General features: G+C 33.5%; 1 protein-coding gene across 2 annotated transcripts; it reads right to left on the reverse strand.

Moving 5' to 3' along the window:
- On the reverse strand, positions 1-11,546 carry LOC146540601 (alpha-tocopherol transfer protein-like). Of its 2 annotated transcripts, none has more exons than XM_085201167.1 (7): positions 11,466-11,546; positions 4,944-5,111; positions 4,369-4,522; positions 4,007-4,124; positions 3,575-3,706; positions 2,749-2,962; positions 1-2,011 (listed from the first exon to the last, which is right to left on the reverse strand). In XM_085201167.1, the coding sequence occupies exons 2-7, from the start codon at positions 5,098-5,100 to the stop codon at positions 1,857-1,859; spliced, it is 930 nt and encodes a 309-aa protein (XP_085057293.1). In that variant the 5' UTR covers positions 5,101-5,111; positions 11,466-11,546; the 3' UTR covers positions 1-1,856. The 2 variants fall into 2 exon arrangements, with proteins under 2 accessions (XP_085057293.1, XP_085057282.1); XM_085201156.1 differs by lacking the exon at positions 11,466-11,546 and adding an exon at positions 5,519-5,797.
- Positions 11,547-13,829: the final 2,283 nt, after the last annotated feature.

The following is a 13,829-nucleotide window of genomic DNA, read 5'->3' on the forward strand; positions in this document are numbered from 1 at the left end:
CGATTAGTTGTGGGTTCGATTCCCACTCGAGGACTCGCTCTGGTACCATCCAAAAATCCTTGAGTTCCACCTAAATACGTAATGCCTCCAGAATTCGACGGAAAGTGGGGAGTGGAGCGTATTAACATTGAGCTCGTCCTCACAGCGTGAAACGTGAAAAGCGTGAAAAAATTGACACATCTCATATTAATTAAATAAAGAATATAACAAAAACAAATATTTCTATAATATATTTAAAATTTCTACATTTTATAGGCCCAAGAGAATATAAAATATATAGATATTAAGACATCTCACACTTTTCTTATTTTTCTGGTGAAGACCTGCCCCCATCTTGTTCCACCAAAAACTTATATTGTTTTCCATGAATTCCCTTTAGATTGTTCAAAGTAAGGGCACTCCCACACGTTATATTTGTTACAATTATATTTTATTTAGGTAGGTAGGCAGAGGGAACCTTGTGTTAAGACAATCCGTACCCTATTTTCCGCTGGATTCCGGTGGCATTGCGGGTTGAATGGCGGAACTTAGCGAAATATTAAATATTTCATTTTCTCGAGTGGGAATCGAACCCACAACCTGTCACGACAGTAATAGTTAGAAGTTTTTTATTAAACATATACAAATATTTAGTAATATATAAATTAACAAAATCTTGCATCAGTAATAGTTTAGTAAAAATATTTATTCTCAATGAGGATAGAGACCGTCGTGGAGCAGCAGCTCAGCGATTGACTGGTGTAGATTCGATTTCTACTTAGTGAAATATTTTACGAAACTCAACGCCGTGCTTTAAAAATTATTGAAAATTGGGAAACGGAGTGTCTGTATACTAGTTTTTCTCTACCTACCCTAGTTAGTACAACCATAATTTAGAATCTAAAAGACGACAAAATAAGGAATTAATATTTTAATTAAAAAATTAAGAAATAATTTAATACATATTTTTAAATTCATATTATAGAAATAATAATTTGCTCTGTTCCGTCTAAAGGTGCCTTTTTGTAAGGTTTTCCCGTAGGGTACAATTTATGAATACAAAAAGGGGCCTCGCTCAGTTTGATTGAATTACGAGATTCTGGTAAACTAAGATGTACTATGCAAGTAATTTTTACTTATATTAATCTTTTTCAAGGACATTTAGCTATCCTTTTTATCCAACTACGCGAAAAGAAGGGTAATGTGTTTCGAGCTTATGTATACATTTTTTTTCTTTGGCCCAGACTTCAATTTTAGATGATTTTAACTATTTCTGACATTAGGTGTCCTTGAATTTAGGTTTAAGTTGAATTCTAATAGTAACAAACGCTTAAAAATATGTCAAAGACGCAGAAATGTGAAAACAAATGAATATCAGGTACTATTAAACTAAATATTTGAGTGTATAAAAAAATATTGAAAATGGAAAACCAAATTGAATCAAATACTTTGAACACTACTTACTATTACTACTAACACTGTCTACTTTGCTATTAAAATTAAAATATACGTATATTTTAAAAAAAAATATTTTTGTTTTATAGTAATAATTATTGGGGTTTTCGAACCTAGAACCAAAAACTAGTTTACAGTTGGACGCTATGCCACTCCACCACGATGACCTCAGGGCAAAAGAAAATCAAACAAATTATTTTTTTTTCCCCTAGCCTGTCCTGTCTCATTGTTGGGCAAAGGCCTCCCTCCACTTCTTCCACTCTGATCTATTTAGCGCTATTGAGCACCAGTCAGGCTTATAATGGTCCAGCTCGTCTCACCATCACCGTTTTGGTCTGACAATTCAATTCAATTCTATTCTATTCTCTAAATTAAAATAATATATTAAAATATCCCCAATAATATGATAAGAATTTACATAATTAATCAACATTAAGTTTCCTAAAAGATCCCGGCATTCCCAAATATTCTTCGTTGAATTTTGCGCAATTACGCTTGGACTCATCGCTCTTGAGCTTATTCGAGTTTTCTAAAAATTTTCTTGCTTCATCTGTCTTCAAATATTTCTTCCATTGTTCTGGAAAAAAAGTAAAGATTTAATAATACAAACATAATTTTGAATGAATGAATTTGGAAAGATTTCTATTTAGTTACGAAAATGTATATAAAAAAAAAAACATTTCTATCATTTTTTGGTTTTTTACCAATAATTTTCTTAGATCTATATTTATATTATACGAGTATATAATAATATACCTAAAGAAAACCAAATAAACCAGTAAAATATTGGGCCGTTATTAGTAAAATTTATTAGTTTAAATGTGCATCTACGCTATTAATAAATTTTACTACGTAAAAATATTAATAAAAATATAAATATAAATAAATATATAAAATTGCGTCAGGCACAAAAAATAAACACTGATAATTTTTCGAAAAACCTTAGCAATTTTATAATATTTTTCAGACTTAAAAATATATTCTATATATATATAATATTGTAAATAAGCTAGTTGTATTATTATATTATTATTAGGTGATTACGGCGGCGTTAAGTTCCGCCATAGTGGGTCGCCGAGTGTCTTACAGAAGATTTCCTTAGCCTACCCTACTACAGAAGGATACAACATGAAGTTAAAAGATAAACAGGATAATTACAATATCCATTTATTTCACCCCCGTGGAATAAGCTAATTTATAAACCGCTCTCAGGTCAGAAATATATCTTGAGATATCGTTTTCATTCATAAATTATATATCTATGACTGAAAACGGTCATCTTAAGACAGATCTCAGGTCATAGACTACACTTACCATGTATTATTGCAATGCTCGGTTCTTCTCCGCCATAGTCTTCAGGAAGAAACTCCTTCGGTATATATTTATGAAGGTCATCATATGAATTATGTACGTGGATTCTCCCTGCCACTTTTTCACTCAACACTGGTTTCAACACAGATATAAACTTATCTGCATATGTCGGTGCGTTTAATATATGTATACCTTTTACTCTTAAGCCGTAGCCTTTCTAAAATCAAGAATAATAATTATTTAATATTAAATGCAGAATATTCGTTATTTGGGCAAAGCGCGGCGTTGAGTTATGCCACTCAACACGCAATGTCTCTAAAAGCTCTTAACGCTTGGTTCCCTCTGCCTACCCTGTTGCGTAAAGTAAAGCAAAGCGTAAAGTAAAGAGTGATAATGTAGACGCGACTGGGTGTAGGTTTGATTCTCACTTGAGGGAATAAAAAAAATATATTTTCCTCTTTATAGTTCAATGTCTCAAGAATTCCATGGAAAGTTGGGAACGGAGTGTCTTGACACTAGCATCACATTTTCTCTCTGCCTATACCCACTACTATATGCATGATAAAACGTAAAGCTAAAAAAAAATACCTAAAGATATTGGTTATTAATATTCAAAAATATTTTACATAGAAGATTACAAATCTTTTAACATAGCCATTGAATTTTGCATGCGTTGTCATAAATAACCGCTTCTCGCTTATTCCGGGGAAGGCGGAGGGAACCTAATTTTAAGATACTCCGTTCCCCACGTTCCGATTAATTTTCGAGGCATTGCGTGTTAAGTAGCGGGTCTCAACACTACGTCCTTAAAATATATATCCATAGTTACCGTATGTAGAATTTCTCCTTTCCTAAAAACTAATGGATTGAATTGTGCTACGTCGTTTAATGTTAATCCTTTTAAATCCAAGATATGTATATCTGATATATTGTAGTCCACATATAATCTAAACTCGCCGATCTAAGAAAAATATATATTATTAAAAGTTATAAAATATTATAAAATTTGCCTAATCTATATAAATCAGCTTCACGCTGTATCCCGCACACAGCAGGATAGGCAGAGGGAACCTAGTATTAAGATACTACATTCCCCACTTTCTGGCGAATTCTGGAGGCATTGCGTGTTGAGTGGCAGGACAGAACTCAACCAGAGCGAAGTTATTGTATACATGGGGAACGGAAGTGTCTTAACGATAGGTTCCCAGGTTCCCTTTGTCTACCGTGCCCTACCTGTGTAATAAATAAAACAAATACTCACCATAAATGTATATCTCACGTAACTTAAAGTATCAAAAACGTGAAGATCAGGATTGCAATATTTTGCTATCATTATTCTCGATTTGCTTACATCTAATTTAGGCATTGGAATAAATATTCTGAAAAAATTTATAAAGGAATAAAAGATAATTATTAGTTGAGAATATTAAATTAATTATAAAAAGGTATAATTATTAATAATGTTAATTTAATTTCAAAAAAAGTAGAGAAATATGTTCAATTCTTCTAAGAAACTGATTTTACGCTTTTTGGCTATAGTTATCATCAACTCGGTTAAAATTAAGCTATTAAATTATTTTAACACAAGGTACTAGCTAAAATAAAATAAATTAAAATACATACACATTCTCTAAAAGATTTTCAAATTCCTCGTACGATTTATTTAGAATCACTTCGGGTAACATACCTCTCGTGGTCATTAGTCTCTCGATTTTCGCTTTAGTTTCCTCAATTTTGCCTCTTGATATAATTATTAGACGTGTTATAACGTCAGGCGCTGAAAGCGTTCATTATAAATATATTTTAAATCAACTCCAAGCTGTATCCCGTAAGCAGAAGGAACGTAGTGTTAAAACTCTCCTCATTTTTCACCAAATTCTGGACGCATTACGTGGTGAGACACCAGAGCGAAAAAAATAAAATGTTAATTTAACTTAATTTAGCTTTACGCTTTGTACCCAGCAAGGTAGTCAGAGAGAACGGAGAGTTTTATGTGATTAAAACGCGAAAGTTGCGAATTCAATCTCAAATTCCAGTAGAAAGCGGAGAATATGGTGTCATAACACTGGGTTCTCTCTGCTTACTCTCCAGAATACAGCGTGAAACAAAATGTATAATAGAAAAGATAGTCTTTGAAAGAACTTTCATAACGTTTAAACTTTAATTTTAAATGAATTATAACTGGAAAATGAACTTACTCATATATTTGTGAGCTTCTACTAAATGGTCTTGCTTGTTGCACCAGATGTTAATAATATTTATATAATCTTTTATTTTAACGTCATCTAAATTGTATTCTTGGTTAACTTTGGCTATGTCATCTTCAGAGACTTGAAGCAAGAGATGTATAAGCATTGTTTAGAAGCCTGAAGCAATATTAGAGCATCATCAATTAGTGATAGATTTTTTTTTATATCAAAGAAACCTGCTACTGCTTCAGGCTCAAATGCTCAATGCCCATCTAGGCATTGAGCTGGTGGTTAAGAGCTTACAGACATCGATGCTGTACGCCCATTGGCATACACATAATGTCCACACGAGGTCTCCTGAGAGAGGATCTTTATGACGGCAGAACATCCTGTGGGGTCCTGGATCCTTTTAAGTTTTTTAAATGAGCTAGCTGGATTCATTAATTTGCAGACTAGCACTAGCAGGAGTTGACAGAAAATAAAAAAAATATATATTTGTCGCAAACCTTATATTATGAATACATATTTGATAATAGAGCTAGAGTTAACCGTTGTTTTCCCACTAGACTTTTTTATTCGCTTACCTTGTCCTTTTTAATAGTAGATCTGACAACTTTAAACAATTTTTTTGGTATCAATTAAAACCCTTTTTGGAATAGGCTTGTAAAAATTTTGGTAAAATATAAATAAAACCCGTAACTTCTATTTGTATCATAAATATGAATTAACAGTTAAGCCAATGTTTGTTTATTCTATCTTCATTTTGTTAATATTTTGCAAAAATAGTTTTTTTTATTTAATATTAATTAATTAAAATAAAGCTTGCGTTATATATATTCACCAAATACGTTTCTAAGGTCCATACAATCAGAAGATTGTGAACAAAATGATGTTACTAAGATATACTATTTATGTATATACTAATATAATTTTTACAATCCTTGAAGATATTGGTGGTTATAAAGCGATATATTGAAAGAATTTTATTACTAGTTGGCATATTAGGTCAAAAGCTATAACAGAATATACTTGAGGCCAGTCATGGCGCGGAAAGCGTGTGACTATAAACGTGACAGGTTACGGGTTCCATCCCCATTTTAGAAAATTAAATAATATTTTCTTTTATTTGCTTTCGTGTCGAGGCAAAGTTCTACCGCTCAGGATGCAATGCCTCCAGAATTTGGTGGAAGGTGGGGAGCGGAGTGTAGTAACATTAGACTCCTTCTGCCTTCCTTTCTACATGCTGATATAGCGTTAAGATGAAAGTAACTATACTTAAATTTATTTTATTCGTTGATAACATACAGAAACACCGTTGCAGCAGCTGGGTATACGCGACCGTTTGTAGATTCGAATCCCACTCGGGAAAATGACTTATTTTCATTTTCCTCGTTCTTGAATTGAATCACCAAGCAATATCTTCAAAATTTAGTTGTGAGTGGGAAACGTTGAGTGCCTTAACACTACGTTTCTTCTGCTTACCTTACTATATGCGGGATACAGTGTGAAAATAAATAGAAATAATAATAATAATTGAAGATTAAGCGGGCGAATCCGCAGGGGTTATTATAAAATAGTAAAGCAAAGTTAATTGCACTAAATTTAATTTCGTTAGAATATGGAATACACTCTAATTTCGTTAGAATATGGAAAAAACAAGACAACAATTTAGTAGAGGTGAGCGATGGCAGCCGTACTAGTGTAAACTGTGTCACAGCTGCCAGCATCTTTGCCCCTAAGACACTATTTCGATGACAAAAGTGAGAATACTCATCAATTAGGTACATATTATTATGTCGACATAAGCAAAAATAAAGCGATATAACAAAAGTTTTAAATTAATTATTGAAAAAGAAGAAAAGAAAAACAATTAGATTCTATATTATTACCACGTGTCAAATGTGTGTGTGTGTGTGTGTTTGTGTGTGTGCGTGTGTGTGTTTATGTGCGTATATGTATGTACGAGTCATGAGTGTAAGTTAGGTACGAAGAAGATTCTCCGTATCTAAGTAGGACAACCTCTGCAGCCAGGTATTCATAACTGCTTTACATTTTGACGAAGACAAAGGGTAAATGTTGATAATTTTATTAACATCATTGTATAAGCAACTGCTTAGGACGTAGAAGTGAGAACGAGCTAGCTTGGTTTTGCAACGTTCGATATCACAAACCTTTGGCTTATTGCGCTTACAGATGGTCTTGAAAGGAGTGCTCCTATGCTTCCGCAGTACAACTGATTTTATGAAAAGTTGTCTAACTGTTAAGACTGAGCTATTGCTATAAACTAGGTCGGTACTGTAACGTCTGGGCTTTCCAAGCATGACTTTTAGTATGGCTCTTTGGGCACGTTCTAAGGGAAGTAACGACTTTTTACTTGTACCCCCCCATACACAGATGCAGTAGCTGATGAGACTTTGAATAAGGGCATGATAAACAAGAAGTAAGGTTTCAAAATTAGCTGAACTTCTAAGTTTCCTGAAAATAGGAATCAGTTTTCTTATACGGCCGGTTATGTGATTGATATGAAGTTTCCAGTTCAGGTAGCAATCAACTGTAAGGCCAAGATATTTGATATTAGAAGTGCGAGGTAAGCTAGGACAATTACAGTTATCCAGAAGAGTGCAAGTATATGTGTGTACTCTAATCGACAACTCAGGTGGCGGCTGGGAATGGGAGCGATGAGAGAACGCGATGTATTTGGTTTTGTCTATATTTAGAGTTAAAAGATTAGCATTGTACCAGCCTGTTATCCATCTGACCGCATGTTCAGCGTAGTGTTTGGTTATTATGTTATAAAACTTACGTAATAACGTATACCTCTGAACTCTTACAACACATGTTTAACCCGGGGCTTGTCACTACGCAAATTTTTACACAAACGGTCGTTACTGGGTAAAAAATACCAAATTATTCGTAGTTTCCTATATTATTAACAATATTTATTAATATATACAACAAATATAATAAAGAGGTCTCTACCTCTTTCGCCTCGTCCACTATCATCAACGTCTTCATACATGCCCGACGGGGGCACCTCATGCTTTTTACGTGACTTTCCTCCAGTATCTTTGATATTTATCGAATATGTTTTCGAAGGTCAACCGAGGTCTCATTTTTTGTTACCTCTGTGGTATTTTTACCCGGCAGCGACGAACGCCGGGTTAGCGTAATAAAAAGTAATAAAATTGTATGTATACGAGATTTTATATCTCTTCATACATTAAAGTTAATAAATCGCTGTAACGATTTACCATTGTTCTCAAAAGAAGGACAGTAATACATATATGGTTGAAAGATGATAAATATATGGTAAAAATAAATGGAACAAAAAATGAAGGAAAGATGTGCTGGAAAATGGAGCCTAAAACCAAAAATATTTGGACATATATTTTATAATATATTTATTTGTATCTATACATATAATCATTTAATAATTTAGCAAACATTTCTAATATATTTATCCAATAGTAACCTTTATTTCCTTAATAGCTGAATTCGGTAGTCGTTTGGCAATTATTGTAATTGCTTAAAGATCAAAGGAAATAACTAACAACCGCAACATTCGACTGCTAATTAGTCCATTTCCTATTGGAAGTCAAGTTTAGTTGGAATTATTCGCTTTACTTGTTTTTTTATTAGTAAGTTGAAAGCGAGAAATGGGGAGTGTCCTAACACTAGGTTCCTCTACCTAACCTGTTGTATGCAGGATATAGCGTGAAGCTGATTATATAATTTTATACTTTACAGATTATTTATGCTATTGATAATGGCTTCGCTTCCTGCCCGTTTTATATACGATATTTATTTATTTTATATTATAACACTTATAATTGATTGTGTTTTACGAAACCCCAAAAATGACTCACATACTTTTACAAATAATAGAAACATAAAGTTAGAAGGTTAGGCAGAGAAAACCTTAATATATTCCGTTCTCCGCCTTCCGACCGAATTATAGAGATTACACCGACATAACTAACGTTTGACTACTAGAGTCAAACCAGAATGGGGAAATGAAACCTCCTCCTCCTTTTCTTTCTCCTTTTCTGAATGGGAAACCAAACCCATAATCATTATATTTACAAACACGCTGACACTAAATAAACTAAACAATATTATAATTTCGTTATGCAAAGTTTTAACAACATTCAAAGAGAAATAAACAAGCGACGTCCCAATCTAAGAAAATAAAACCCCTAAATAAGTCTTATCTGTTGTTTTATTTAATATAAACAGATTCAAAGTTCGTAAAATTTACACCTCCATGTAATTAAGATAAAATGGCGAAACAGAGATTATCTTGGAACATTTTTCTTTCTGAAATAAAAGGCAGAATTCGTGTTAGACTTAAATTGTAAATGATCTTTCTCGAAAGGAAGTTGTTCTAATAATATTTTGTTTTATTTCGTTTTGCAAACTTAATAATGTAATCCTTTACTTTTTATTGTTCGTTTTAACAAATTCTTGTTGTGTTTGGTAACTTAGAATTGGTTAATAGAAATTTAATAAGAAATAAAAGAATCAGCTTCACGCTATATCCCATACACATCTGAATCGGCAGAGGGAATATAGTGTTGAAACACTCCGTTCTCTACTTTTCGCCAAATTTTCGATTCATTAGGTGGCAGAACTCAACGTCGGATTTTTTGCCTTATTTGGCAGAGCTAAGAAAAATAGTTTTCCAAAAATAGTTAATAAATAATAATTCATTCCTCCGATTGGGGATCGAACCCCTAACCGTCGCAGTACACTCACACCCTCAATCAAATAGTTATCCTTATCAGTTACCTAAATAACGTGTTAATTTTTAATCTATACAACGCCCAAGCGATTTAAATAATTAGAATCCATTAAAAAAAACTAATTGTTCTTACGTCACAAAAAAAAAATCAAATCAAAAATAAAATCAGCTTCACGCTGTATCTCGCACACAGCAGGATAAGCAGAGAAAACCTAGTGCTAAGACATTCCGTTCCCCGCTTTCTGCCGAATTCTGGAGGCATTGCGTGTTGAGGGCAGAACTTAACATCAGAGCGAAGAAATGGAAATATAAACGTAAATAAATATTTCACTTCCTCGAGTGGGGATCGAACCCAAAACCGTCGCGTTACACACACCCTTGTGCCGCTGCGCCACGACGGCCAAACAAGAAAATCATAATCATAACACTGGCGTACACAATAATTATTCTCCATGTGTTCTCAACCGTGGAGAACGGAATAACGATATTACAAGCAATAAAACGCTATTATGAAACACAGGAAACATAATAATATTGTCAACAATATGTAATTGTATTTGTGAGAAGTCAAACTCAAAGGTGCTCGTAGCACTCTGGAAATTACTGTTTTAATATAGTAAATTGTAAGTTAGTGTAAACTATCCTATCAGGCCGTGATGGAGCAGGAGTACCAGTGTGACTTTCAACACTAGGTTGAGGGTTCGATTGCCTCGAGGATTTTTTTTTATGGAAAAAGGACAAGAAAAAAAACCCGTGCAGCGCCAGAGGAGCTACAAGTGCGTTGCCGGTCTTTGAGGTGGAGATAGGCGCGCTTTTTGAAGGTACCCATATCGTACTGACCTGGAAACACTGCCGCGGGTAGGCCATTCCACACATTCGCGGGAATTTAAATATTTAATATATCATTTTCATTTCGTCGCTCTGGTAACGAGGCAACGCGCGGCGTTTAGTTCCAATGCTCAACACAATACCTCCAGAATTCATCAAAAAGGGGGGGGTGTTTATACTAGACTAAACCAGTCGCGCTTACAGTCATACACTGGCGTCAATGATGAAAATAATTATTCTTAAAGTACTTACTATTTTTTGTAAGTAACAGTTCTGGAGCTACGATTGGTTATACATATTAAATGTGTACTTACCAACAGATACAATAGAAAATAAACATTACGATCCTAGGACTTTTCTATTCCAAAGCACTAAAACACCTTTAATAGTTAAATAGGCACTCTCTAAGTCTACGATGTTGTTAAATATGCTATTTACTTTATCTTGGAATTTACTCACACTCGGTGTTAACATACTGTTTAATTGGAATTAATGGACATTAAGAAAATGTAATAATTTATTTATTTTTAATTTTATCATGAACGTGGACTTCTCTCGCGTCTTCTCCCGCTGTATTACACTAATAAGGTATACATATATTTTCAGCTTCACGCTGTATCCCGCTGGGTACACAGAGACCACCTGGAAATCCAGTGTTTATGTTATCCCTTCATTTCCAAACCCCACTTTACGCCGAATTCTTGTACTTTGCCTCGTTAACTAAGTTACATTAGCATAAGCTCAAAGATCTTATATATTTCTTTTATGGTTTTATATTTATTTTAGCCATTTGTAATATTACAGATTGAATCTATAACTCTTGAAATGACCTTAGGTAGTTTCGACATTACTCCATTTATTACTTACTTCCCATTACTTCCTAGTACTTCCCAGTACTTCCTAGTAAAGCCATATTATAATTATCACCGCAAACTTAGACCTTGGCCTAGCTACGAACTTACCAAGTCCCGTCCAAGTTTTCAGTTCGTCTTATATTAATTTCACACTCGGCGAGCTGCTTGTCTCGGCACGACAGGCTGGAGCAAGAAATGAAAATTAAATGCGAGCAGAACCGCATAGTAATAGAGTGGCAATTTGGGGTATAAATTGTGTTACCGCAGCGAAATTGCGAACGTTCATTGAAAGATAGTTGAATGCTACGTTTATGGGTGAATACCTAGCTACCTACCTACCTTTAACTAACTACCTTGAAAAATTTGCTATGGGAAGGAATTTTTGTGTTTTGAATTTTTTCGCTTTAGTAACAAGCAAAGCGCGTGCAGTTACGTGTAATGTCTTGAAAATTCGGTGGAAAGTGAATATTAAAACTCTCTTAAACTCTATGAATATTTACTATACCAAACCTATGTACCTACTAGATATTCTTAAAATCAAAATGTATAAGTACACACTATCTTGTTAAAGTAGAAAATTCATAATATTTAATAGTAATTCTAGTAACGAAAAATAAACGTCATTTCTTATTATAAACATTTTTTTATTCACTGTAAAATATATGGTGGAAAATTAGTTTAGTATTTTTTATTGCATATATTTAAATTGCAACATTGTTGTAGAATATAAGAATATTATTTACAAAATAATTACAAAGGTCATTTCAAATTATACCCCCATAAGTAATTGATTATTATTATATGGTTATACATTTTTAAATAATTATAGACAAAGTATCAAGATCTATTCACTATACATTCAATATCTAGAAGTGAATGGAATCTAAAGAATTCAGTTATAAGCAACTGCATTCTCTGCAAAATAATATAAGATCCTTATTAGATTTTTTTGCAGGGTAGGCAGAAGGAAATTAGTATTGAGACACTCCGCTCTCCACTCGAATCAACTTTCCGCGGAATTCTGGGTGCATTGCATGTAGAGTGATTTATTACCACACTTTACATCGACACCAAAGCGAAGACATGAAAATATGAAATATTTCACTTCCTCGAGTGGAAATCAAAACACAGTAGGGGTAGGTTCGATTTTCACTCGATGAAATTAAATATTTTTTTTATTTCTTTGCTCTGGTAAACCGCGGCGTTGAATTCCTCCACCCAATAGGCAATTCATCCAGAATTCGGTGGAAAGTGGAAAACGGAAGTATCTTAATGGGAACGGATTATCTTAACTCTAGGTTCCCTTTACGTACCCTGCTAAATGCGGGATACAGAACGAAGCTAAAAAAAGAAAAAAATATAACCATTATTTGTACTTTACTACGTACTCTGTGAGTTACAAAAGAAAATGCCAACAAGTTCCACCACCATCATTTGCAATAAACGTCACATTTTTGTCTCAGTCTTGAAGTAGTAAAGTTATCTCGTTAAATTCACTCGAAAACTGGAAACGGAAGCTCAACTTTGAAACTGACGACCGACGTAAGGTCCTACACACTGGTACCAGAATTTTTATCTACTAATATGAATTATAACCGACTAACCCATTTATTAAGTGTCTAACTTTAACATATTTGTACCCTGAAATCTGAACTAATTTTGATAAGAAATACTATATTTTGCAAACGTAATATAAATTCTATTTATTCTAATAATATGAAAATAGGAAATAGTATTTATGGATGGATGGGCTTTACTCCCTGCTTGCTTAGCCTGTTAACTCTTGCTCGCCTTGCTTGCCGTAGAGGTAAAAATTGCTGTTTGAAAAATTTAGAATTTTTTATAAAAAAAATAATATTTAGTAACAGTTTTTCCTTATAATGCATTCATGACAGTAAAAATATATAAAAGTAAAAAAAGTCCCCATAGCTATAATTGCTAGGAAAAATCTCCTATGGTACCAATAATCTTCTTCTTCCTGGCATGCTTCATTTCCGTGACGGGAAGCTCCTGAGTGTGCTGAAATAGTGCTGGCCAGCATTCGCTGCCGTATAAAAGAACCAGTGGAATGATGCTCTTTTATTAACTTTTATTACCATTGAGTTTGGATGGTATCCTACGTAGGATGGAGGCATCGCTCCAGACTCGTCCACAACGGATTCAAGCTACCTTAACCAATAATTTTATTATTTATTAATAATAGTTAACTATAATAGTTGAACATCTTCTTTTTCCTAATTGCACGAAGTAGTTACTTCCAGACAGAGTGGTCAAGCCCCATATCTATATTCTCACCGATTACAAGAATATTGTAACTTCTTAGGAAAATTTCTCAATTATGCCAAAGAAAACTATACTATAATACCTTGTATTTAGATATATTTTGTGTTTTCTCTTCTTTATATAATACCTTTCTGTTTTGAATTCTATATAGCGAAGTAAGATTAATCGTGTGAATGATGTTACACTATC

The sequence above is a fragment of the Heliconius melpomene genome, chromosome 2 (genome assembly GCF_056956725.1).
Source record: "Heliconius melpomene rosina isolate 202511_hmr_F chromosome 2, ASM5695672v1, whole genome shotgun sequence".
Lineage (NCBI taxonomy): Eukaryota > Metazoa > Arthropoda > Insecta > Lepidoptera > Nymphalidae > Heliconius > Heliconius melpomene.